The sequence below is a fragment of the Mya arenaria genome, chromosome 5 (assembly GCF_026914265.1).
Source record: "Mya arenaria isolate MELC-2E11 chromosome 5, ASM2691426v1".
NCBI lineage: Eukaryota > Metazoa > Mollusca > Bivalvia > Myida > Myidae > Mya > Mya arenaria.
The window spans coordinates 32,393,149-32,420,005 of NC_069126.1; the positions used below are offsets into that span (position 1 = coordinate 32,393,149).

The 26,857-nt window shown below is 37.9% G+C and overlaps 3 protein-coding genes across 8 annotated transcripts in view; 1 reads left to right on the forward strand and 2 right to left on the reverse strand.

The window, feature by feature from the left end:
- The window catches only part of LOC128235621 (axoneme-associated protein mst101(2)-like), a 19,128-nt gene extending 13,978 nt beyond the window's left edge, over positions 1 to 5,150 (reverse strand). The window contains 1 exon segment of the mRNA XM_052950427.1: positions 4,683 to 5,150. Within this exon segment, the coding sequence (XP_052806387.1) occupies positions 4,683 to 5,133 (451 nt within the window). The 5' untranslated portion in view covers positions 5,134 to 5,150.
- LOC128234414 (uncharacterized) lies at positions 4,055 to 20,342 on the forward strand. 6 transcript variants are annotated; one of them, XM_052948646.1, is made up of 9 exons: positions 4,080 to 4,185; positions 9,112 to 9,303; positions 12,297 to 13,597; positions 13,910 to 14,035; positions 15,663 to 15,788; positions 15,919 to 16,020; positions 16,728 to 16,940; positions 17,503 to 17,668; positions 19,020 to 20,342. In XM_052948646.1, exons 3-9 carry the CDS (start codon positions 12,322 to 12,324, stop codon positions 19,171 to 19,173), a joined length of 2,163 nt encoding a protein of 720 aa, XP_052804606.1. In that variant the 5' UTR covers positions 4,080 to 4,185; positions 9,112 to 9,303; positions 12,297 to 12,321; the 3' UTR covers positions 19,174 to 20,342. The 6 variants fall into 6 exon arrangements, with proteins under 6 accessions (XP_052804605.1, XP_052804606.1, XP_052804604.1 ...); XM_052948643.1 differs by having other exon boundaries at positions 4,086 to 4,185; positions 9,131 to 9,303; XM_052948647.1 differs by having other exon boundaries at positions 4,101 to 4,176.
- On the reverse strand, positions 5,276 to 7,620 carry LOC128235622 (uncharacterized). Its single transcript, XM_052950428.1, has 3 exons — positions 6,090 to 7,620; positions 5,393 to 5,507; positions 5,276 to 5,285 (listed from the first exon to the last, which is right to left on the reverse strand). The coding sequence occupies exons 1-3, from the start codon at positions 7,618 to 7,620 to the stop codon at positions 5,276 to 5,278; spliced, it is 1,656 nt and encodes a 551-aa protein (XP_052806388.1).
- Positions 20,343 to 26,857: the final 6,515 nt, after the last annotated feature.

Here is a 26,857-nt window from a genome sequence, read left to right on the forward strand (position 1 = left end):
GGGTGTGTACGCACCGAAATGTACTTGCTATGCAATCAGATCTCAAAATATGCACAAGTCCGATTCGGGAGAAAAGCTCCTGACACCACAGTTTGCACAATATTGAATTGAAATAGTAACCAGCCTACAGTAGAAGTGTTCTTACACGATACCACATTCTCCGATTTTCGAAGTATGTCCGTTAAATGAAATTATCAAATAAAATATAAATCATACTCACGTTTGTTCATGTAAACATAGGGCACAGCTCCACCACGGAAGTGTCGACAGCTCTTTTTCTTTGCACCACCGTAAAGTGGTGGAGCTGGCGTTTAGAGGCCGTGTATATGTGGCATTGTTATATATCTCGGCCAAGTTTGAAAAACCTGTCACGTCGCCCTATCATTTCAGAATTATGACCTGAATTGCTTAAATAATAAACATTTCCTGTATAATTTCGAAGGACGTATTTTTTTGACAGTTTTCCACTGTAGTTTAATGTAAACATCTTCATTGATTGTTTGTTACCATGACACTAGAAAGCACTTTTAAGAAGACAGTTTTAATTAATACGCCAATTTGTTCGCATGCGTATCTTTCTATTTTAAAATGTGCATTTTGTCTTCATAAACTGAATATTAAGGTAGAAAAAATGATTATATATAACAATTCATTACGTCCGAACGATTGTATTTGTCTCTGTTTTACTCTAAGATATAATGTTCGGCCTATTTATCAAGAGGTCAAGTACGGTTACATTTTTTTCTTAAAGCTGCCCTCTTACAGATTAACCGTTTGATAACTTTTTATATTGTTTTTGTCTTGGAGTGAGCCAATTTTGCGTAATTGTCTGAAAACCAGAGATATAAGTGACATAAGACTGCTGCCAAAAAATCAGATCGCAGATTTTCACATTTCCGTTCGAAAATTCATGTGTTATGGCTAAAAGTGTTACTAAGGCCAAATAAAAAAATAGGTCTGTTTCAGGTTACCCGACCGACCCTATTTTTTCCCGCCGGCCATAACCTATTTTTCCCTGAAAAAAAATGTGATTTGGGCACGAAAAGCATTTGTTACGAAATGTATGTACGTAAAGTTGACAATATTAGAGTTGGATTTCTGAATGTATTTACCGTACTTCACCTTAGAGTTCGGACACCTTAAAATAATTAATTTTTCGCTCTCCGAATTCATAGAAAATAACCATTTTGACATTTTATCTACATGTACATGTATGGTAAACCTGCCTTTTTTCTTCATGTCTTCATTTTACCACTTATTAATATATCCGTAGTTATCAATGGTTATTACGCCTATAAGTTTAACTCCTTCATCAAGTTAATTAAAATCCCATTCAACACCATTTTATACATGCATTGAAATGAATAAACACCTTGGGCGTCTTTGGGCGCTTGGTTCCAGGATAGAATCGAGTCGATTCGGAACGTGTAACCCGCGCAAAACGCCCTAACATCGGGAACCGGTAGTAGAGTTGTTCGCTGTAAATCATGCACGCATCGTTCTTAACTTTACTCATTCGGAGCTCCTCGGCCATTTTATCGAAAACAACCTCGGTTGTTTTTGAAAAAATGGCCGAGGAGTTCCGAATGAACTTTACTTTCCGCCATTTTGTTCTCGTGTAGTTCTCGGTCCTCCCGGTTTGTAGGTAGTGTGGAATTTTGACCCGAGAACAATGTTCTTGGGCCTTGTTTGTGTCGTTAGGGCGAATGTATCTAGGATCGGACACAGAAGAACAAGAAGAACGAAGCGCCCAAAGACGCCCCTTTTATCTGCTTCAGATCAAACAGTCACATTGTGTGACGTCACATAACTCTCAGTTATACCCACGAGGATCTCATGGAGAGCATGGATATTGCTATGCAGGATTAATGTTTCCGAGTGTTGTTTTTTTCGATTATAACTTAAGTATTGCATTTCTAACTTCAATTCATCACATTAAATAGTTACCTGTATCATTGAATGTGTTGATTTTTATTGTTCTATTGATGTTACAATGAGTATTACTGTACGATTATTGCTTCATAAAGTCTATATTAAAAGTGTGGTACAAGTTTCAATGTTTATTGGCGGATCGTTTTACGAACATGTCATGTCTGTGTTTTCTTAATCTCTTGATTGCCCTTGTTGTTTCTTTAATCCTCCATTTAATATATCACACATCCTTTTCAACAGGCAATAAATAGTTTAGGATGGGTAGTAACTAACTAACTTAATTATCACAGTGATGTATACGGTTAGATAATCTAGCCAGGCATTGTAACGATAAAGATCAATAATTTTTGTCCGTGAGACTTAGTAACTTTAAAAGTTGCAATCGATGTCCTTTGGATGTCCGAAAATTAGGTACCAAAAATAAATTATTTTTGAAAATAATAATGGATGTCCGAATTTTTAGATTGTCCGAACTCTAAGGTGAGTTACGGGTAGTTTGCGGTTGTGTGGCAGGTGTATTTCAATTCTTGAACTATATTTTCTTGTCAGATACAAATGTGTCAGATACTGACTTTCGGATTGATATGTCAGACTTAAGTGAGCAATTTTGGCAATTAAACCTGCATGTTACTTAATTGTTCTTCAAACCTGAGCCCCCAGGTCCTCTTGACAGCATTGAGGTTTCCTTGGCTGATGGCTTATATGGTAAATTTGCTGTCCCACTCTTCATGTAGTTATGTTACATGGAGGTTAGCATTCTACAGAGGGTGATTGAAAGCAAGAGGGTGCATAAAGAAAAGTAAAACCGTTCCTGGAAAGTCTTAAATAATGGCAGAGTGGTGTACCATAACTTAGTTGAAATCCAACCATCATTGTCAAAGTATTTAACCAGACAAATAAAGAATGTTTCCTTTGAAGCATGGAACATGTTTAAAAAAATACTGATAAACCTGAAAATTGATGACTTTTATTTTTGTTACTTTCTGAGTCAACAGTTACTGAAATCAATATATCAAAAAAAAAAAAATAATAAAAAAAATATTCCGACCTACCTACCTTCAAAAAAATTCAGCGTTACCTGAAACGCACCTATTTTTTTATTTGGCCTAACGCTTTAACGATATAGCTTTTAATTGTCGGTTTAATGGATGCATCATTCGGAGAAGCGACTAGGCTGAGTCTGAATTGCATTCAATCAATCAAAATGTATAATAAGTGTGTGTGTTGCCGAATGGTGCAGACTGGTTCAGACATCCATAACCAACAACATGAAGCTGTACTAGTTAAAGACCGCGTTGGCATATACGTGAGTCACGGCGGTTCGATGAAGGGTGTCGAAGATTCGGAGACTTGGGACATGCACTCCACGTTAGCCAAACCATATAGAATTTGACGATGATGAAGATATATATATATATATATATATATATATATATATATATATATATATATATATATATATATATAATATGTGCAGCACACACACACACGCACGCACGCACGCACACACGCAAGCACCACGCACGCACACACGCACGCACGCACACACACTTTCGGTCGCATTCACAAGTTTTCTCATTCGCTGCACTCGCTCATTTTATGTATAAATATATATTTAATAATATATGTATTCATACTATCGCCGGATAAAGGTATTAACGTGCAATATACATGAGTTATTTCATGCACTGGATTTAAGTAGCGTTGGCTTACAATATCTGGAAATATAGTATTTTCTTTTTTAAAGATCTGAGAAACGCTCTAAATAATTCCCTTGAATATGAAATTATCATGAACCCAACCGTTGAAAAAAAACTACTGTACACATGTTCCTATCGTTATTCAAACATAAGTTGTTACATATTAAAGATATTGTTAAAAAAAATAATGTAAAACGTCATATACCCAGACGAAAATCAAGCAATATTAGAAGGATGCATATCGTTGCAATAATGCTTCTAAGTAATAATTGGGATACCGGTTCAAAATTGTATTCCGGATTCCATGGTTGAGGGGATGACACACCCAGCATTCTTGATTTAACTGGTTCTGTTCAATGTGACCGTATTCTACATGCCGTTTTTACTTGATAACCAATGTGACCGTATTCCATATGACGTTTTAACTTTATATATTTCGACAAGCGTCTTTGGTACCCGAAGAAGTTGCTGAAGCTGATTATTTTCGAGCAATAAAATGAATTTTATCTGCCGTATAAGGGCATAGGCTATAATTAACAATGCTGTGAGCAATGTAATATGAAGTCTTTATTTTTAGCAAAGTTTAAAATAACAATATTGTTATAAATCTCTGGCTTTTTCGCAATGTAGAGTCCATATTTTCATCATTGAAAGCCCTGACACCTTATTATTAGCCACAATAATGCGCGTTTAGGGAACGTTTTTCAACATTTGGATATTTATTGTGTTCCCTATAACACCACAAGTCGATTTATTTATACCAGTGTAAAATAAAATATTAGACTATTACATTACAACTACACTGAATTGTTAAAAGAAAACATAAAAGGGACACATAAAATGATATACTACCTGTAGGATACCTGTAGGATGATTTTGGGTTCTGTATAAGGACTTGTGCCCTTTTTAAACCCCTCTTCGTCTAAACTTGTTTCGTCACGATCTATCTTCGGAGCTCATAAAATCTTATCGTGTAAAGGTTGTTGGTAACAGTTATGAGTATATATGATTAAATTACAGCTGTCCATAGACAACTTTGATACAGGTCTCAAAACTGGTACAGCATGTCTCCTTGCCAGTGGCGGTCCAACCTTACTTTAAATGATTCTACATCTTCAGCATCTATCACATGTTGAGGCAAGTCATTCCACACTTGTATAACACGACGAGAAAACTGGTGCTGGCAGAAAGTGGTCCTAAATCTGGGTTTTTCAAGCTTTAAGTTATGCCCTCTTGTTGATGAAGCGTAGCAAAAGAATCTTTCAAAGTCACAATCATCGATACCTTTTACAATCTTAAAAGTCTGTATAGCGTCTCCACGCATTCTTCTATGAGCAAGAGTGGGTAATTTTAACTGCTTGAGCCTTTCTTCATATGACATATCTTTTAGAGATGGAATCAATTTTGTAGCCCTCTTTTGTAGTCTTTCTAAACTTTCAATATCTTTTCTCATATATGGGTGCCAAACCACATTCGCAAACTCAAGATGGGGTCGGACCATAGCTGTATACAACTTCATGAAAGTGTACCTATCCATGAAATCAAAAGTTCTGTTGATTATAGATAATATACTGTTTGCCTTGTTTATCTTTGTAGATATGTGTTTATGAAATTTCAAGTCCCTTTCAAACAATACTCCTAAATCACTCTCTTCTGTAGCAGATTCCAAAGGTATATTGTTCATTAAATACTTCTTTTCAGGATTATTATACCCATAGTGTATAATTTTGCACTTATCAACATTGAATGTAAGCTCCCACTTTTTAGCCCAATCACACAATGAATTCAGGTCATCCTGAAGGTTGTCGGAATCTGTTGTTGGGGCATACACTTTCGTGTCATCAGCAAACACCTTGATACTTGAGTTAACTACCTCTGTGATATCATTCACGTAAATGATAAAAAGTACAGGTCCTAAAACACTACCCTGAGGCACACCGCTATCAACATTTCTCCAATCTGATGTACATCCCTTGACCGATACACATTGTCGTCGATTCGCTAGGAAATCATCTATCCACATCAGCAAATTGCCCCTGATTCCAAGAGAAGATACTTTCTTTAACAGTCTTTTGTGTGGAACCTTATCAAAGGCCTTTGCTAGATCCAGATACACACTATCCCAACTCTGATGGTTTTCAACAAATTCTGTCCAATCTTCCATTACATTTAAAAGTTGAAGAGCACATGACCGCTTTGATCTAAAACCATATTGATCATTTGACAGTAACTGATTTTCATTCAAATGCTTTATAATATGTTGCCGAACTATTTTCTCTAGAAGTTTGCATACAACCGATGTAAGACTGACAGGACGATAGTTTCCAGGGTCAGTTTTCTTTCCCTTCTTAAATAGTGGTGAAATTCTTGCATCTTTCCAATCTGAAGGTACTTTCCCTGTATTTACAGATTTGTTAAATATTATAGTTAATGGCTCAACAAAAATATCTGGCATACTTTTCAATAGGAATGGGTGTATACAATCAGGGCCCATGGATTTACTAGGGTCAATGTCTTTCAAAAGCTTCAAAACTTCTTCTTCTGAAACAGTAAGAGAACTGAGTTCACTATTCACGTCTTTATCCTCAATATCAGGTATGGTGTCAATATTTTCCTTTGTAAACACAGTAGTAAAAAATTCATTCAGTAAATCCACCTTTTCTTTATCATTTCTTACAAATTCCCCATTTTCACGTTTGAGATTAGAAATATTGCTTCTTGATTTTGTTTTAGACTTCACATATCGCCAGAATTGTTTCGGCTCACTCTTAGCTTTCTGGGATATATTTCTTTCATATTGTCTCTTACTATTCTTTACAAAGTCATTTGCCCTATTTCTCACTATTTTATACGCTTCATAGTCTTCATTTCTTCTAGTAGCCAAATACTTGTCCCAAGCATGACGCTTTTTCTTAATATGTGACAGAACTTCACCAGACATCCATAATGGCTTTGTTTTACAGCCTGTTTTAGGTTTAGACTTTGGAACATATTTATCAACACTAACTTTATACTTCTCGGAGAAGGAGCTCCACATTTCATTGACATCACTATCACAAAGTGTTTCTTTCCAGTTGACAGACTCCCAATCTTGAACAAATGCAGGCAAATTACATCTTCTGTAGCTGTAAGACATATTCCCAGTGTAAACTTCTTTATAGTTACAGCAAAAATCAAATACTAAAGTCACATGATCACTTAACCCAATAGATGGTAAATGCTCAAAATTGGTAACGTTATTTTCATCCTTGGACAGTACTAGATCCAGCAAATTCAAAGGCTGATCATTCCTACATCTTGTAAATTGTTGTACATGCTGGAATAGAAAATTATCCCTCAAGCATTCAATAAACATATATTCATGGTGAGATTCACTGTGAATGGTTGTATATGTTTCCCACTCAATGTCTTTCATGTTAAAGTCTCCGGTTACAAGCAAATTCTCAGAAATTCTAGCTGCTTCCCGTAGCAATTCAATAATTATGTCGCAATTGTCCGTTTCAGAAGGGCTTCTATAGATACATCCAATTACAACAGTCTCATCTTCAACAATCCAGTCTATCCAAGAAGCATCATGGTACATCAAGTTTAAGTTTACATTTGGTGAAATATTAAGCTCAGATTTTGCATAAATTAACACACCTCTACCATCATCTGTGCTTGGAAATGCTGTATATCCATCAAGAGCATAAATTACTGATGAGCAGGACACATTGTCATGGTTAAGCTTCGGTAAAACTTCACTTACAAATATAAAATCCGGATTAATCAATGTAACCTGTACCTGCAACTCACTCATCTTATTTTGCAACTGATCTGCATTAGTATATAAACATTTACACTTATTTAAAACAATTTCAGTCTTTCGATGTTCATTAATCAATGATTCTTCAAATTCTTGACTAGACTTTGATGATTCTGGACTAGAAATATCACTCACCTCAATATCACTGTCAATTGACTCATTAACTCGGGAGCCACTGGTCATTTGTCCACTATTTACTGTAATATCACAGTTATCAACTGATCGATAACTATTTATCGAATTTTCATCACTAACAACTGAAATAACATTAACTTCAAAACTTTTAACTGTTTGAACATTTAACATATTTACACCATCCTCCTGGTCCGGTCTAACGTTGAAAACGAGGTGCTGGAGCAATGAGATTTGTGATCCCACTTGCTCTCCTGTTCGCCCCCCTTTCAATTATCTCCCCTCTGAAAATCACCAAATTCTTATTTCCTTCATTCGTCCTCCTCCTTTCTAACTCTCGTTTTAGCATCATGCTTTTCTCCCTTTCCTCCTTAGACTGATCTGGTGTGATAAACACTTTATTCCATGCATGCGCATATTCTTCCCCTCTTTTGGTTCTCAAAAGTCTTGTTCCCCCTAGAACATGGTGCTTATCAGAGACAGAATCCAACTGAACTTTGATCAGTCTTGGTTTGGTACCTGGTGCTCCAAGTCTGACAGACTTTACAATGTTAACATCTTGACAATCTATCACCTCCATTATTTTCTTGATACAAATTTCATCATCTTCTTTTTTGTTTTCACTACCTGCGTCAGGTTCGGGTACATTGTGAATGATTACATTGCACTTCCTCTCCTCCCTTTCTCTGTAACTCTTAATCGCCAACTCAACCCTATCACAAATAGCAACATCCATGGATTTTTTCAGATCTTCAACTTTCTGCTCACAATTCTGGATCTGCTGTTTCTGATCAAGTAGAGCCCTTCCAAACTCCGTTAGCTTGGGCAGGACACGGGTACAACCATCACAATTGAACGGAAGATTCTTTGTTGAAGGTTCGTTTTTGAGAGTTTCATATAGCTTGTTGGAAATGTGGCTACAATCTAAGCAAAACCAATGTAGGCATACACTGCAGTTCATAGACTTCTGGCTTTTCTTAAACGTGAGGTCGCACTGAGCACACCCTTTGTTATTCACAGTTTGAGTCGCCATATTTTCCTGATTTTCCTCACAACTCGTCAAAAGTATACTCTACTGTTACCAACAACACAATTTTTGATTAGATGGAACTTTTATCACTAGATAATCAAAGATTAAACTAAAAATATTGGTCTCTTCATTTTTTTCCTGCTGACCGGAAACCGGAACCTTTTTTATACCTTTTATTTATAACTTAAGTTTTCCATGATAAACTGACGCTGATCGGCTTCTGTCAACTTTTCACTGCCATATTGGGTTAGCCACTATTAGTATATTTATCCTACGCAGTGACCTCCCCTGTTGGGACATCGATATTCTTGATACATTATTCATAAGGTTGATTTTTTTTCGACTGTTTTCCTGATTAGTATATATATATATATATATATATATATATATATAAATGTATTTGTTTTATTAAAGCTTTTAAAAAACCTTATTTATATGTGTTCACATTTTTATCAAATATTGATGCCCTTAACTGAAGATGACTACCTGATTTCAAATGCGCATTTTATTAGTGGAGTTTAACCGGAACAGGTGCGCGTTATCTTTGCGCTAAATATACTTAGCGCTGGGATCTTGGCTAGGAAAACAACAAGTGGTATATGGACGCGAAGAGTCGCCAACACAAAAATTATCAAAGACTCTGAAGCGGCTGTTTATATGGACTACCTTATTATATACAAACTACAAAGGCATATATACAGAAAGTAAGAAAATCGATGCAGAACTTCTAAAAGCTATTTTATCTCATGCTCCATGTAGTCCCTGTTACATGAAAAACTAATACATATTTCTTTGTATTATACAAAGTTTATATTAGATTTTTAAACAATTTGGTTGATATTAATTGTTTAATTGACAACATTTTAGTCCAAATAATTGTACATTGATTGATCTTTTTTATGATTTTTGATATGGCAAATCCTTCACATTCAACTTGTTTTGTACCAAAAGTGGGTAGTTATTCTGATCGGAATTCAGGGTCAAAGCATATTGCGTCAATAAAATATCATAAAAACAAGAATTATTACCAGATAATGTTATTTTATATTAATTCCGTACAAAACAAATAAATATCCAACAAATAAGTATGAGTTTTTTTGTTTTTTTTTCATTTCATACTGTCAAAAATAACGATATATATACATGAATGGCACCTGCAAGACAGCGGTTCACAGTTTTACAACGATCGGACACCTCGGAGATGGCCAAGTTGTTACGATTGTATTTACCGGGCATACATGTGATAATGTCCCGGACGTCCGGGATTGTCCCGGAAATCGTATCCCTGTCACGGAGTCACGGAGGGTGCATGTTTGTCCCGGAAAGTCATAAAAAAAGCGAAAAAAATAATCTAGGAATCGATTATCTTAGTTTACCAATGTAAGTCAGCTATTTTGCCTGTCCGGGACACTGGTCGTAAAACACAGGACATGTTGACACTAATCCGTTAATTGGTACGTGTGTCGTCGAGGTCATCGTCAATCACCCGATAATTGATCTATTGGCCTATTGTTGTGCTTAACGAGTCACACATTTTATCGACAAACGAGCTTGAAGGTAAGTGCAAAGAAAGTGACAAAATGAGTAAAAAAACACGGAAAACATCCCATATTCCATCCAAATTTCTAAGTCGATTCATTGTTATACTTTAAAAAAAAACTTTAAACAACTAACGCGTCCACAAGGAATTTTAGTGTTTTGAACTTTTTTTTCGAACTATCGTTGTGTATTTTTACGCCGAAATAAAACTGATGATATGGGGTTTACAGGTGGATATGTAGAGTGCTTTTATCACGTGACCATGGTAAGTCACGTGATCGCTTTATACAGGTGCCTGTATAGTTGTTTATTTCCTGTTTTGATGAAACCGAAAGTAGACTGCATATCCTCCTGGTTAGCGCACGGACCTATAGGTCCATGGTTAGCGCTTCATTTAAAGCCTGGGAAAATATCTGGTGGTTTTATTTTTTCAAGAAAATGCAGAAAAAAACAAACCATGTCAAGTAAAAAAATACGTCTTGGCAGTCAAAATAGGTACATTTTCCCGATGTTAAAAACGACTAAAATAGTCCCAAGATATGCTCTAGAATGCACCACAGACGTTCCCCATTTAAAAAAAAACAGGGGAGCATGCCTCCCGGACCCCCCTAGTGTGCGTTGACATTATCAGTGTCCCGGAATCGACCCAAGAAATTATCACATGTATGTTACCGGGTCTATCTCGCATACATGCCATATCCCCCGGTGTGGGAAAAAATCCCCCAAAATTTTGACCCATCCCCTGGTCCCCCACCGGGGGATCCGTATCGCCTGGAATTAAAAAAAAACAAAAAAAAAAAACTATTTATTTTTTAAAAAACTTGCTTAAGGTTGACAGTGGAAACCATCCACAATATTATGAGTGTGAAATTCCATAAAGGACTATGATGACTAAGTCCAAAAATTATTGTAATAAGAGTGTATTTCTGTATTTATTCTAATATTATAAATGCAGATATTGCTCAAAATTTCGCCGCGTAAAAATCCCCTGGTGTAATATCAAAATCCCCTGGAATTCAGACCAAAATCCCCTTGGAAGCCTCTCAGAAATATGGCATGTATGATCTCGAAGCGTGCCGGAGATGGCCGAGTTGTTACGATTGGCATAATTGTTGTCTGTGTCAGTCAAGTTTCGTTTTATTGGAAAGGTAAATCCTGTGTTTTAATGCATATAAGGCTTGTTTTGTGCAAAATATCTTTGCACTTACACGCTAAAATATGTACATAAACCATCATTATCTATTTCAAACACTTCTCTAAATACAATTTCAATATTTTTAAAACCCCCCCCTGTTTTTGCACAAACCCGTTTAGACGTTAGGGATTAGAAAAATCCCGTATAACACGTCTATTATTTTAGACTAGACAACATTTTTGCAATTCTTACATTTCTTTCCCTTATTGTTTGGGGCTGCAGGGGCAGCAGCCGTCACCCCAATATTTCGGCATGTCTCCCACTAAATTGCAAAAGTTTGGTCCTTTTTAAAAAAAAATAATTTCCAAATAATATCCATTTAATACATAAAAATTGCTTTCAAAACTTAATTTCCTTCAACAAATTTACATTTTATTGATACTAGGATGTGTTGCCTTGGTGATGTTGATCAGTTTTGGTATTGTGTTCCCCGATTGAGCCATTATTTACGATTTATTGTGTATTTCACTTGTGCTAGTATTTGAATGAATGATTAATGTTGAGGTACATATAATTGCCTAGTTTCCACAAAAATGTTTCTTGAAAGTCTGCTCAACATGAGTAAGGCCAATAAATTAATTTAATGGGGATGAGGGGTGACATCATTTTTTTTTTTTTTCTTAGATGACTGTTTCACCGCTGAATAAGTGTTCATGCTCTTTCTTATTGCATAAGAGACTATATACATGTGTTTTATATGAACCATGAAACGGCGTTCTCGGACAGGACCAGACCTATACTCAAATACAGAAAATAGTAACTAGATTCTGTATTTGAGTATCGGTCTAAGTTCAACATTTTTATTTGAGTCATTTATGGGGCAGTGAAAAAATAGGGGGGGGGGGGGCATGAAAGTCGCGCAGTTAATTTATAGTAGCCTAATAGTATTTTGTAATAAATTGGAAAGTAAAAAACTCTTTATGAAACTAAAAATGCTATTATGAAAAGCCTTTTGTTTTGCAGATGATGCAGCATACATAATGAGTCAATGGGGAATCATGGCGGTAAATGTGAAAAAAGAGAGACCCGCAAACCTTCAAAGGAAGATCCAAGACTAACATCATCAAGTTGTGGGGGTGATACATCCATCTTAAGGCTAACAAATGATGACAGTAACCGCAAATTAGATGTTGAATCTGTTAAATTTCAACATGTAATTCCCAAGAATTTGAATGAAGAAGACTTATCCGAGAAAGAAAATGGAAAGAAACAATACTCAATGGAGAATATTTCTGAGGAAATGAGTTCTCTAAACATGCAAAAAGAATGTTCAGGACATAAAAAGATATCAAATGAAAATGTTGAAAGAAAAAAGGGAGAAACTTCTTCTTGGTGCAACACTGATGGATTATTGTCAGCTTCAAAGGCCAATTCCCAAGAATTAAATACATTGTTAGAACTTTGCCAATGTGTAGATGCTAAGAATGAAAAATTACTTATGACCCTGACAACAATAACAAAAATGATCAGGAATAATCGAAACCTGTGTCAAAATCTCATCCAATGCAATATTGTGTCAAAAATGATGTCTTATGTGGACAATTTTGGTTTCAAAAATATGGCAAAAGCATTTGAAAATGAAGACACAAGAACTGCAATGACAAAGAGTTGGCCTGTCCTGAAGAAGTTTTTCATGATCATTTGGATTGCATGTGACCACAATGTGAACTTCTGTCAGTATACACTTGCTTCCGATGGCTTTTCCTATTTTGTTTCGAATTTGAATTGCTTGAGCAGTCTTAATTATGAATCCGTTGACATGAGTTTGTTTACTGTGAAGACAGTGCTTGGAATTCTGCACAATATTTCCAGACATTTACCAAACAGTAAATGGAGATTAAGAAATGAAGGTCTCATTCATATTCTCCAACAATACTTAAAAAGCCAGGTTCCTATGGTCAGGATAAAGACGCTTATAGTTCTATCTTATATTTTAAGTGAGGCGGAAAACGAACTGATCAGTTCAGAGGACGATAATTTTGAATTCATTTTTGAAGTGTTAAGTGATGCTTTAAAGAATCCAGAACACAAGTCTGCTAAATATGGGATGAATGCAGCTGAAATTCTAAGGGGTGTGAACAATTTAGCCATAAATGATGAGAACAAGTTGAGAATGGTTAGGAATGGAGTATTGGAGCTGTATGAAGGCATTCTGGTGGGCGGAGACAGGGACGAGGTGAAGGTTACCATAGCAACGCTCTGGAGCCTTAGTTTCCTCCACTACAATAAAGTGAAGATGAAAGAAAAAATGCTCATCATGGAAAGTATGTTGTTTTCAGCTTGACCTTTTCTTTAGAGATAAAATGAGGTAGTGTCATACTCGTAGCCGTGCGAGAAGGTCATATTTGGCTGCTCCTTGTAAAATATGATGTTGACCAAAACACAAAAGCCTTTCATATGAAACACAATCACCTTTCCGTTGACAATAATATTTTTAATAAACGCTGTATTTCTAGCTTTAATAAGTTATGTATGAACATTTATAGCAAGTTATCGTGATAAAAGGGTTATACAAGTATTACCAAGATGTAGTGTTTTTAATTTTTGCCTTCTAGCTGAGATTATATATTTATAAGGGTTGCGGGAATATCAGTTTGCTGATGAGGAGGAGATCAGCCATGCTGCCAGGGGTGTGGTTTGGGAGCTAGAAAACGAACACAAGTCGTGTATTGGCTCCCGGCTATCTTCATCCCTCTCGGCTGGTAAGTGTGGGTTACATCTGAAATAATTTAATGAATATATTTTATCAATGAAAACATTGTCAAACTTCAAGTCCATATGCAATTTTAAACGATCTGGGAGACGATGTTTATAATTATTCCAGCAACCATCTATCTAAATTACATTCATAGTATTATTTTGACTATCACACTGATAAGGCCAAAATCAGGCTTTTTTGTCACAAGCCTTTAATAGCTGTTGGTCGTAATAAATGATTCAAGGTACACATAAATTTAAATTAGTTATTGTTTAGACATTGTTTAGTCTGATGCCTGAACCAGGCACACATCATGATAACAAGCTGACCATTGATTCTGAAGACCGGGCCCCAAACCAGGCGCACATCATAATAACAAGTAGACCATTGATTCTTTAGACCACGCCCGAAACCAGGCACACATCATAATAACAAGTAGACCATTGATTCTTTAGACCACGCCCGAAACCAGGCACACATCATAATAACAAGTAGACCATTGATTCTTTAGACCGTGCCCAAAACCAGGCACACATCATAATAACAAGTAGACCATTGATTCTTTAGACCACGCCCGAAACCAGGCACACATCATAATAACAAGTAGACCATTGGTTCTTTAGACCGTGCCCAAAACCAGGCACACATCATAATAACAAGTAGACCATTGATTCTTTAGACCGCGCCCCAAACCAGGCCCACATCATAATAACAAGTAGACCATTGATTCTTTAGACCGCGCCCCAAACCAGGCACACATCATAATAACAAGTAGACCATTGATTCTGAAGACCATGCCCCAAACCAGGCGCACATCATAATAACAAGTAGACCATTGATTCTGAAGACCGGGCCCCAAACCAGGCACACATCATAATAACAAGTAGACCATTGATTGTTTAGACCACGCCCGAAACCAGGCACACATCATAATAACAAGTAGACCATTGATTGTTTAGACCGTGCCCAAAACCAGGCACACATCATAATAACAAGTAGACCATTGATTGTTTAGACCGCGCCCCAAACCAGGCGCACATCATAATAACAAGTAGACCATTGATTCTTTAGACCGTGCCCAAAACCAGGCACACATCATAATAACAAGTAGACCATTGATTCTTTAGACCGGGCCCCAAACCAGGCACACATCATAATAACAAGTAGACCATTGATTGTTTAGACCGCGCCCCACACCAGGCACACATCATAATAACAAGTAGACCATTGATTGTTTAGACCACGCCCGAAACCAGGCACACATCATAATAACAAGTAGACCATTGATTGTTTAGACCGCGCCCCAAACCAGGCACACATCATAATAACAAGTAGACCATTGATTGTTTAGACCGTGCCCAAAACCAGGCACACATCATAATAACAAGTAGACCATTGATTGTTTAGACCGCGCCCCAAACCAGGCCCACATCATAATAACAAGTAGACCATTGATTGTTTAGACCGTGCCCAAAACCAGGCACACATCATAATAACAAGTAGACCATTGATTGTTTAGACCGGGCCCCAAACCAGGCACACATCATAATAACAAGTAGACCATTGATTGTTTAGACCGGGCCCCAAACCAGGCACACATCATAATAACAAGTAGACCATTGATTGTTTAGACCGCGCCCCAAACCAGGCCCACATCATGATCAGCTACCAATGGGATTCCCAGCCTGTCATGCTGCATGTGAAAGATCGTCTTAGAGAGGCCGGATACAAGGTCTGGATGGATGTGGAACACATGAGTGAGTACATGTATTTATGTTTGTAAATATTGAAATGGGACAATCCGACATCGTGTATACATGTGTTATTATTTATAACACTCATTTCATACATATTTATCCTAATATGTCAGTAATTTATTTTTTTCAGGTGGTTCTACCCTAGAGGCAATGGCCCTGGCAGTAGAGAAGGCGTCAGTTGTGCTGATCTGTATGTCACAAAAGTACAAGGATAGCCCCAACTGTAGGACAGGTAGTCACTCCTGAGCTACATGTATGTACATGTAGGATTGAAGGGAGGCAATCATTGGGGGCTAAGCTGATAAAAATTTGCATTCCACAGATTTATTCCCTTGGTACATATGTTGAATGGTTGGCTTTTCTCATCTATCAAAGGTTTCAGGATTTTAGCTTGTCTGTTTTATTTTTGAGGAAAAATGTCTATGTAATGAAATAGCCTAGGTGTCATTGTTGGCATGGTTGTTCGCATGCAAAATCTTACATGGGAATATGGTCGAGCAGTAAATGGTGTCCTTTTACCTACAGAACCCATGTTTGATAAGCAGTGTTAGAGTTGTTACATTCCAGTGGGAAAGATGTCGGCCTCTCACCTAAGAAGTTGTCAGCTGATCCTCACCAGGGGGATAATCACATATCCTCTCAAAATGGACAGCAGTGCTGGTTTCTATCTGGAAGTGGGCTAAAATGTGATTGTATGAGCTATCAGCTTATGTCATAATCGAGCTACACAAACTTATTATAAACTAAGTTGTGGCTGAGTCTCAAGTGTGTTCTTATTTGATACTAGTTCCTGTATCCATACAAACATTATATTAACACGGTTCTCATTTAACTATACAAGGCACTCGCATAATTTTTCACAAAAGTCAATTATTGAAGTGAGTCAAAATTTTAACCTTGTATAAACTTCCCTGAACTTAAGTGTTTTATGACTGTCAGAAGCTGAGTATGTGTACCGACTCCGTAAAGACTTCATCCCGTTGAGACTGCAGCAGGAATACGTACCTGATGGCTGGCTGGGCATCCTGGTTGGTACCCGGCTGTATTTTGATGTCTTTATGGATTCATTACTGGACAGACAGGTGCCACGCCTCCTAAGGGAGTTGGGGGACCGGGGCAGGATCGAGGTGAATGGAGATACAACTGATAATGGTAGGGCAATGCTATTTAGAATTTGTTTAATTTGACTAGGTACAAATGTTTACATGTTGCCAGAGACAATGTACAGCAGGGTCATTAACTCTGGCTTAAATACTTGTAAAATTATGCCTGTTGACAGTTTAAAAAAAGTCTCATTACCCTTGTTTTAATTATTATTAAGTTATGCCACTTGACTGTTGGAAAAAGTCAAACAAAAAACTTAAGTTTTCCCAAACTTAATAACTGATAATAACATGTAATTTTATGTATATATACATGTATTACCAGTGACAATGTGCGCCTAACAGTTGTCAAGTTATGTCCGTTATTAGTGATAAAAAATGATATACGGGCATGGCTTCGCCTCACCGCTTGTTACTGTTTGTCATTATTTGTATGCCCTCAGGTTTTGAAGAAAATAAATTTAAGTAATGTTAAAAGTTATAACATATTCAAATTTATTTTCTTCAAAACTTATAACATTGTGGTCTATTCACTTTCCCTTTCTAATATAAAGTACTGGACATCCTCAGATGAAGGCTGATCAGTCATGAATGTATACATATATTTACAGCAGTAAGCACACTGAGGAGGCTACAAAGACTGACATCGAGGGAGGCTGTTCCCCTGCTACACACCTCTCCCACTGCAAAAGAAATCCCACCAAGAATGGCCAGCTGGACGACACAGGAAGTAGCCCAATGGCTCATCAGTAATGGACTGGAGAAATGTGTAGATAGGTAAGATTGTTGCAACGAATACATACACATTGATTTAAAGGGGCTAGACACTAAGTGGTCCCAAAATTGACAAATACATTTAAAGGGGCTAGACACTAAGTGGTCCCAAAATTGACAAAATACATTTAAAGGGGCTAGACACTAAATGGTCCCAAAATTGACAAAATACATTTAAAGGGGCTAGACACTAAATGGTCCCAAAATTGACAAAATACATTTAAAGGGGCTAGACACTAAATGGTTCCAAAATTGACAAAATACATTTAAAGGGGCTAGACACTAAATGGTCCCAAAATTGACAAAATACATTTAAAGGGGCTAGACACTAAATGGTTCCAAAATTGACAAAATACATTTAAAGGGGCTAGACACTAAATGGTTCCAAAATTGACAAAATACATTTAAAGGGGCTAGACACTAAATGGTTCCAAAATTGACAAAATACATTTAAAGGGGCTAAACACTAAATGGTCCCAAAATTGACAAAATACATTATTTTCACGAGACAAGCCTAGAACTGTCAATAATAAGAATCAGTATGAGGGCAATGATACATCATTTTACATGATTTTTATGCTGTCAAAGCTGAGTTGACACGTTTACAAATAGGGCATTATGGATTCTCAGTTTATAGTGTGTATGTTTGGCATGGGGAAGTCACATGGTTAGTACAGCGCTATTTTTATATTAACTGTATGATTTATGTGGTAAACAAGCCAAGTAAATTTTAAATTGGAAAAGTACTCAAAAGCTGTGAAAGGTACATGTGTTCAGGCCTGGTGTTTTCCGGCCTGAGCCGGAATTCCGACTTTTTGGGGCCTCCCAGGTCCGGATATTTATGCTGTATGATATAATTAAACAACTACCGGTATTCATGATGTAGTGTTTGGTGTCAATAAATAAAATATAGTTTTGAGAACAGTAATTGTCTACATATTTACTCCTAGTGTTATTTGAGCATTTGGTCTGTCTAGTACTGGAAACTTAGGCTGTCGATATGACTAGGAAACTATGTTAAACCTGGTTTTGATTCAGTAGGAAGAGACCAAACCCCCGGCCTAAAAAAATTCAGGCCTGGCCATCAGCCTGTAATACCAGGCCTGATGTGTTGTAAGCAATGTGATACACCAGCAAGTTAGATTTAGTAAGATGTAACAGTAAAATGGCTGTTTTGACAGTGAAAAATAAATTGCATTATATCAATGCTGGGCTTGTGGGCTATGATATGTTCAATCACTGGAGATATAAAAAGAAATACAAATACACATTGCTGTGTGCAATTACTTATGTGTATGTAAAATGCTAAGCAGTTTACAGTCATTGAATGGTATTTAACATTGCTGTTTTCCAGTTTTGCCGACATAGATGGAGAGTGCCTGTTAGAACTAAAGCGACTACAGGAAGTGGCCCCAGAAGGGGTCTTGGCATTATTGAGAGGGGACATGTGCCTCTCCCCCTCCCTTCTGCTTCGATTGTCTTCCCATCTCTACAAGATTCATCACTGAAGGAATGTCACTGAAGGCACATATGTTATGTGGATTCTCTTTTTCATAATTCCTTCTTAAGTCCTGTTAAGAAACAGATTCAAACTTTATTGGCAACAGGATGGGGACCCAAAATAGTTTTTAGCGTTGTGTAGGAGGGGCATGTGCCTGTCCCCCTTTCTCTTGGTTAGACTTTCAGCCCAGCTTCCCAAGACATATATCTGAATCTGTGAGCATTTATTTGGCAGTTTCGGCATTTCACAGACAGCATTCTAGTCTAAAGATTACTTGTAATAATTGTTGTTTAATCCAGTGTGCAATATTCTACATGATTTATGTACGCCTTGTTGTATTGTTTTACTAAGTTAATGTGCCATATATATATACACTTATTTTATTGAAAAGTTGTTATTGTTGTTTTTTCCATTTTGTTAGGAAACACATCTTTATCAGTCAATATATTTTGCACATGTACTATTTTGATGTTTTTTTCTCATATGCATTTTTGTCTGTGATCTTTTTACACATTATTTGTAAGCACCTTTTTTACAAATTTTGCACTTAAAATTCTGATGAATTCTGGCGCAAATAATTTAGTGATCTCATTTTAACATTCATGGTTTTAGATTAGTTTTAGCTTGGTGTTTTTTATGAAGAAAAAAGTATTGAATTGGGATAGCCTTGGTGTCAGTTTTGTTGTGCAGTGTCAGTGTCAGTTTTGTTGTGCAGTGTCAGTGTCAGTTTTGTTGTGCAGTGTCAGTGTCAGTTTTGTTGTGCAGTGTCGGTTTTGTTCAACCTTCAACTGTTGCCTTAAATCACTCAAGATACTTAACTGGAACATGGTACATATTTTGCCAGAAAAAAAAAACAACGTAGAAGTACCACAAGGCTAATAACTCTAGCTTTAGTAACTGTTGAGTTATGCCCCTTGTTCCAATGGGAAACAGACGAGTGTTGTTGTTTTTTCACTCTATGGCACTCATGTGTTCTAATGAAGCGATGTTATCTGCATCCAGTTATATCTAGTTTATTCATGAATTGACATTTTTTGCTGCAGTGATGAGAGAATTTTATTTATTACATATAATTTGAATTTGATTACTGTTTATTTAATGACAATGTATTTAATTTTATGTATTTTCTGTTGATGTTGTTGTTGCTGTTATATAAATGTGATGAATTTTAATGAATTTATATTGCGTTATTTCCATAGAACCAGTGGAATAGGCTTGTATTTCTCAAACCTTACAGGTGATATTTAAAATTAGCGGACGCCTTATGGGCAGCTTCTATCACTTGAACATCTACCGGTACATCTATTGGTTAGTTACAGTTACATTAGCAGTTTTCTGAAGACTTTACATTTTGATGGTATATAGAGTGTAAAATGGATTTAATATGAAGTTGAAATTCGCATCCTCTGCATTTTTTGTTCTCCGACAGTCTATTTTGTCAAGGCCAGTTTTGTGATTTTGTGGTAAATATTTAGCTTTAAAGGCATAGTTACAGCATAGTATGTTGTTTTAATCATAACGCTGCTATATTGTTGTGGTATTTCATAGCCTGTCGAAATAATGTAAAACAACGGACTTTTGATAACATTGTATAGATACACGAATGTCCTCTAGATTTCATTAGTTTGTTTATACAGGAGGATACACATTTCTACATTGTACAGTCTAAATACGTAGGCTCGATATCCCAGGGGACCGGCCAAAATTCCTCGAGTCTCGCGAATATCGAGCCAAGCGGGAATGGTTACAAAGAATAAAACAAAATCGGTCCTTAATATCCAATTCAATCCAAAAAGGTAATCGAGCTAAGCGGTATCGAGCCACTGGGTTTCGACTGGGTTCTACTTTTAACGAATTCAATATTCTAAGGATACATTGAGTTCAAAAAGACGAGTACTTTCATATAAGACATCAATGCGTATCACTTAGACGGTGCAAACTCCGACGAAAGGTTCACGGTAATGTGGGGTCCACACATTAACAGTATATCTGTCATTCTTTGAATCTACGAAGATAACAGAAATTGATTATTTGTAAATGACTGAAACATCCCGTTATCGGTCTAAACAAATTAATTACTACAGTTATCCTAGGTAGCTCGCTTCACCCCCGGGCCGTAATTGAGCCCCTGGGGAGTCTGGAATTACCGGGTAATATGTTGATGTAACCAGCGTGTTGCTGGCTAATTAACTCGTTTATTATAGATCGAATTGGGTTGATGACTTTTACGACCGGCCATCAACATTTTAAACATGCTTTCTTGGCATATTCGCCAGTTACCCTTCAGTATTGCGCAATTTAGATCTCATTTCTTAATTATCCCACAATGACCGAGTTCTCTAGTTAGGGTACGTCGTATAAACTGGAGTGATTTTGTTACTTAGCAGCTAAATCTACTATTTCTATTGGAATTATTAGACAACAGTATCGTCGAAGCATTGCTAGCAATAGAAAACGTACAATATACACACAATAAAATTACGCTATTTAATGATGAATAAAAATAAACTTATTAAAACAGATACATGGAACATAATACAAACGCGCTTCAATGCCAGTCTTTCATCTCAATCGCGAGGGGAAAGTGCTGTTTAGTTCCGTTTTATCAAGAACAAAGGTGTATATAAATAAGCATTGCATGTTTCCGCACGATAGTAATAACACGGGTAAACCCCGCCTTCTGGTTACCGACCCGTTATGGGTGTGTAGACGAACACACTTTCCAACATGCTACAATACAGCAGTATCGCCCCAGAGAATCACTAGGCGGTCTTGTTTTGGCCAGTTGCTGACCCAGCAGCTAGTTAAATAATGGGTACCAATTGCCTATGTAGGATAGAACTCGTGAGTTAAGATGTTCATCAATCAAGGTGTCTCATAAATCCAGCGGTCTGGCTCTTAATTGGAAGGGGTGTCCCTATAATAAACAAGAACTTTACTAAACTTCACTTGCACACTTATTAAGCTTCAATGCATAATAACCTTACCAAGAACAGATACTGGAACATGGAACACTACCCGCTCATATCAAGAACTCCCTTCTGTAGACATCTGGCTCTCAGTACGTGTCTAATTTTGTATTATGCAGCGTCGACTAATCCTTTTGAGCAACTATGCCCCTTAGGTAAGCTTTGCCCCTAAGGTTTGGTTCGGCTCTTACATTATGTTTGCCCCTTACGTTTAGTTTGGCTCATTAGTTAAGGTTAAGCTTGGGTTTGTCCCGTAGGTTAGGTTTGTCCCGTAGGTAAGGTTTGTCCCGTAGGTTAGGTTTGTCCCGTAGGTAAGGTTTGTCCCGTAGGTTAGGTTTGTCACGTAGGTAAGGTTTGTCCCGTAGGTAAGGTTTGTCACGTAGGTTAGGTTTGTCACGTAGATTAGGTTTGTCCCGTTAGGTTTGTCCCGTAGGTTAGGTTTGTCCCGTAGATTAGGTTTGTCCCGTAGGTAAGGTTTGTCCCATAGATTAGGTTTGTCCCGTAGCGTAGATTAGGTTTGTCCCGTAGGTAAGGTTTGTCCCGTAGATTAGGTTTGCCCCGTATGTAAGGTTTGTCCCGTAGATTAGGTTTGCCCCGTATGTAAGGTTTGTCCCGTAGATTAGGTTTGCCCCGTATGTAAGGTTTGTCCCGTAGATTAGGTTTGTCCCGTATGTAAGGTTTGTCCCGTAGGTTAGGTTTGTCCCGTAGGTTAGGTTTGTCCCGTAGGTTAGGTTTGTCCCGTAGGTAAGGTTTGTCCCGTAGATTAGGTTTGTCACGTAGGTTAGGTTTGTCCCGTAGGTAAGGTTTGTCACGTAGGTTAGGTTTGTCACGTAGGTAAGGTTTGTCCCGTAGGTAAGGTTTGTCACGTAGGTTAGGTTTGTCCCGTAGATTAGGTTTGTCCCGTAGGTAAGGTTTGTCCCGTAGATTAGGTTTGTCACGTAGGTTAGGTTTGTCCCGTAGATTAGGTTTGTCCCGTAGATTAGGTTTGTCACGTAGGTTAGGTTTGTCCCGTAGATTAGGTTTGTCCCGTAGGTTAGGTTTGTCCCGTAGGTTAGGTTTGTCACGTAGGTAAGGTTTGTCCCGTAGGTAAGGTTTGTCACGTAGGTTAGGTTTGTCCCGTAGATTAGGTTTGCCCCGTAGGTAAGGTTTGTCCCGTAGATTAGGTTTGTCCCGTATGTAAGGTTTGTCCCGTAGGTAAGGTTTGTCCCGTAGGTTAGGTTTGTCCCGTAGGTAAGGTTTGTCCCGTAGGTTAGGTTTGTCACGTAGGTAAGGTTTGTCCCGTAGGTAAGGTTTGTCACGTAGGTTAGGTTTGTCACGTAGATTAGGTTTGTCCCGTTAGGTTTGTCCCGTATGTAAGGTTTGTCCCGTAGATTAGGTTTGTCCCGTAGGTAAGGTTTGTCCCATAGATTAGGTTTGTCCCGTAGCGTAGATTAGGTTTGTCCCGTAGGTAAGGTTTGTCCCGTAGATTAGGTTTGTCCCGTATGTAAGGTTTGTCCCGTAGATTAGGTTTGTCCCGTTAGGTTTGTCACGTAGGTTAGGTTTGTCCCGTTAGGTTTGTCACGTAGGTTAGGTTTGTCACGTAGGTTAGGTTTGTCCCGTAGGTTAGGTTTGTCACGTAGATTAGGTTTGTCCCGTTAGGTTTGTCACGTAGGTTAGGTTTGTCCCGTAGGTTAGGTTTGTCACGTAGGTAAGGTTTGTACCGTTAGGTTTGTCCCGTTAGGTTTGTCACGTAGGTTAGGTTTGTCCCGTTAGGTTTGTCACGTAGGTTAGGTTTGTCACGTAGGTTAGGTTTGTCCCGTAGGTTAGGTTTGTCACGTAGATTAGGTTTGTCCCGTTAGGTTTGTCACGTAGGTTAGGTTTGTCCCGTAGGTTAGGTTTGTCACGTAGGTAAGGTTTGTCCTGTAGGTTAGGTTTGTCACGTAGGTAAGGTTTGTCCCGTAGATTAGGTTTGTCACGTAGGTAAGGTTTGTCCCGTAGGTTAGGTTTGTCCCGTAGGTAAGGTTTGTCCCGTAGGTTAGGTTTGTCCCGTTAGGTTTGTCACGTAGGTAAGGTTTGTCCCGTAGATTAGGTTTGTCACGTAGGTAAGGTTTGTCCCGTAGGTTAGGTTTGTCCCGTAGGTTAGGTTTGTCCCGTAGGTTAGGTTTGTCCCGTTAGGTTTGTCACGTAGGTTAGGTTTGTCCCGTAGATTAGGTTTGTCACGTAGGTAAGGTTTGTCCCGTAGGTTAGGTTTGTCCCGTAGGTTAGGTTTGTCCCGTAGGTTAGGTTTGTCCCGTAGGTTAGGTTTGTCCCGTTGGTTAGGTTTGTCCCGTAGGTTAGGTTTGTCCCGTAGGTTAGGTTTGTCCCGTTGGTTAGGTTTGTCCCGTATGTTAGGTTTGTCCCGTAGGTTAGGTTTGTCCCGTTGGTTAGGTTTGTCCCGTAGGTAAGGTTTGTCCCGTAGGTTAGGTTTGTCCCGTAGGTTAGGTTTGTCCCGTAGGTAAGGTTTGTCCCGTAGGTTAGGTTTGTCCCGTAGGTTAGGTTTGTCCCGTAGGTTAGGTTTGTCACGTAGGTAAGGTTTGTCCCGTAGGTTTTTTTTTGCCGTAGGTTAGGTTTGTCCCCTAGATTAGGTTTGTCCCGTAGGTAAGGTTAGGTTTGTACCTTAGGTTAGGTTTGTCCCGTAAGTAAGGTTTGTCACATAGGTTAGGTTAGTAAGATTAGGTTTGACTCCTAAGCTAAGTTTGCCCCTTACGTTTGGTTTTCCCCTAAACTATATTTAGGCTAAAATTTGGCCGTTTACATACTTTTAACTGACTGTAAGGGAAAGGAAGTCTGATACCAACGTGTTTCCTAATCCTGGACATCCCATTCATGTATGAGTACACGATGTTGAAGGCACGAATATGGATAGACTGTTGGTTGACAAAGGCGATAAACCCGTCTGCAATATCCTAACAATAAGGCCTTGGCTGTTGCGTGAAATAAAGACGTGTTCTTCCTACCAAGTGTGTGTATATAGGTTATGCCCCTAGGGTCAGGGTTAGCCTGTTTGGCATAAAACTTTAACTAGTTGCATTTTATCACGTTTAAATAATCACGAGTTTGTCTTCTGCAAGGAGACATATGCCACTCAATAGAGCGATTACGATTTGGAGCACACATGAGCGTTTTCAGATATGTTGTTCAATTCTGGGTCGTAGCCCTGGCGTTGCCAACGTTATCGTCTTGGAAAAGTTATAACCTTGGACATAACTATAACTAAAAGGCCTTTCATGCACTGCCAGAAACAAGCTCACATGCGCAGCTAGGGTGGTGTAGCCCTGGTTATAGCTACTATGGTTCTTTAAAGTTTGCCAGTGTTTAGCACTGTTATTCAGGTCTCCCGGCCCGTTTAATTCCCCGCTCGCAAGACGTTTTTATTGGTAAGTGCTGAGTTGGGAACGAATCTGCCACCCCTTGATTGACAGTCAAGTGTTTTACCATCTGAACCACGGAACGTTACACGTGCGGTCGCCCATAGCCCTGTTTTAAATAAAGTTATGCACTGTTTGATGTTTGATGAACAATACATTTGATATTTACATGACATTGTGCGCAAAAGGTAAAACGGTGTGTATATATGGTATTGCGCAAAATAAATGTAGTTGTTGAGATAATTATTTCTCCCATCCAAGATAAGTAGAGGGCCGTGCTGGAAATCATTATCTTGCCCACGGGTAAAGAAAAAAATACTCGTATGTAAAAAAATAGAATACGATTATACTATGTTTTGTTTAACTGAGGTGGGAGAAAAAACATCAAAAAATAAATGAATTAAATTGAGGTCACAAGCTTTATTTTTTTAAATACCTTTCTTATTTGACAAAATATCACAAAAAGCCACAATACATTGCTGAATGGATACTTGAACATTTTGACGAAAGAAACGTTTTATAATTTCGTAGAAATCCTAACGAAACAACAACTTTCTTCATAACAACTGATCGACCCCGTAGTACGCCAACACCTGTTTCAAAGGATGTATTTATTTCTTCTTTTACAAAGTATTGTTCCTCAAAACTTGTTATGTTTCAGGCCGTCCCACTTCCCACCAACTTTTTATCGTGAAAGTCCCCCACAACGCATACTCACTTGTTGAACGTTATAGGGATGAAATAACATAGTAGATTGAATATGGAGACCTACAGTGATCCGATTTGGAACAAAACCCTCCATCAATTGCAAACTAAATCTAGAAACATGTGAGTGTAGGTGTCTACAGCCATATGGGCTTTCTCTATTTGAGTTAGATGGCGAATGGTTCCCTACCAAGTTTGTTCAATTATGCCCCTTAGATTAAGTTTGGCTTCGAATATGACCTGGCACTTAGGTTAGAGAGCGGGCTAAAATGACATAGCAGTGTAAAGTATCAAATTGTTATTGTTTGATCATTTTTATTAACAGTGCTCAGCGTGAGCTATAGTCATAGAATGAGTGTCCGTCGTCGTCCGTCCGTCCGTCGTCAACAATTTCCTTCAAACATCTGCTCCTCTTTAACCACTTAAGCAATTTCAACCAAATTTCGCAGGAATGTTCATTGGTTCCCTGGGAATAAAAGTGGTTCCATGCAGAACTCTGGTTGCCATGGAAACAGAAAGGAAAAACCGTTAAAAAAAATAATTCAGAAAACGCTGGCCCGATTTCAACATAATTTCACAGTAATTTTCCTAAGGCTATCTACCAAATTCTTTCACCCTATGTTGATTCATG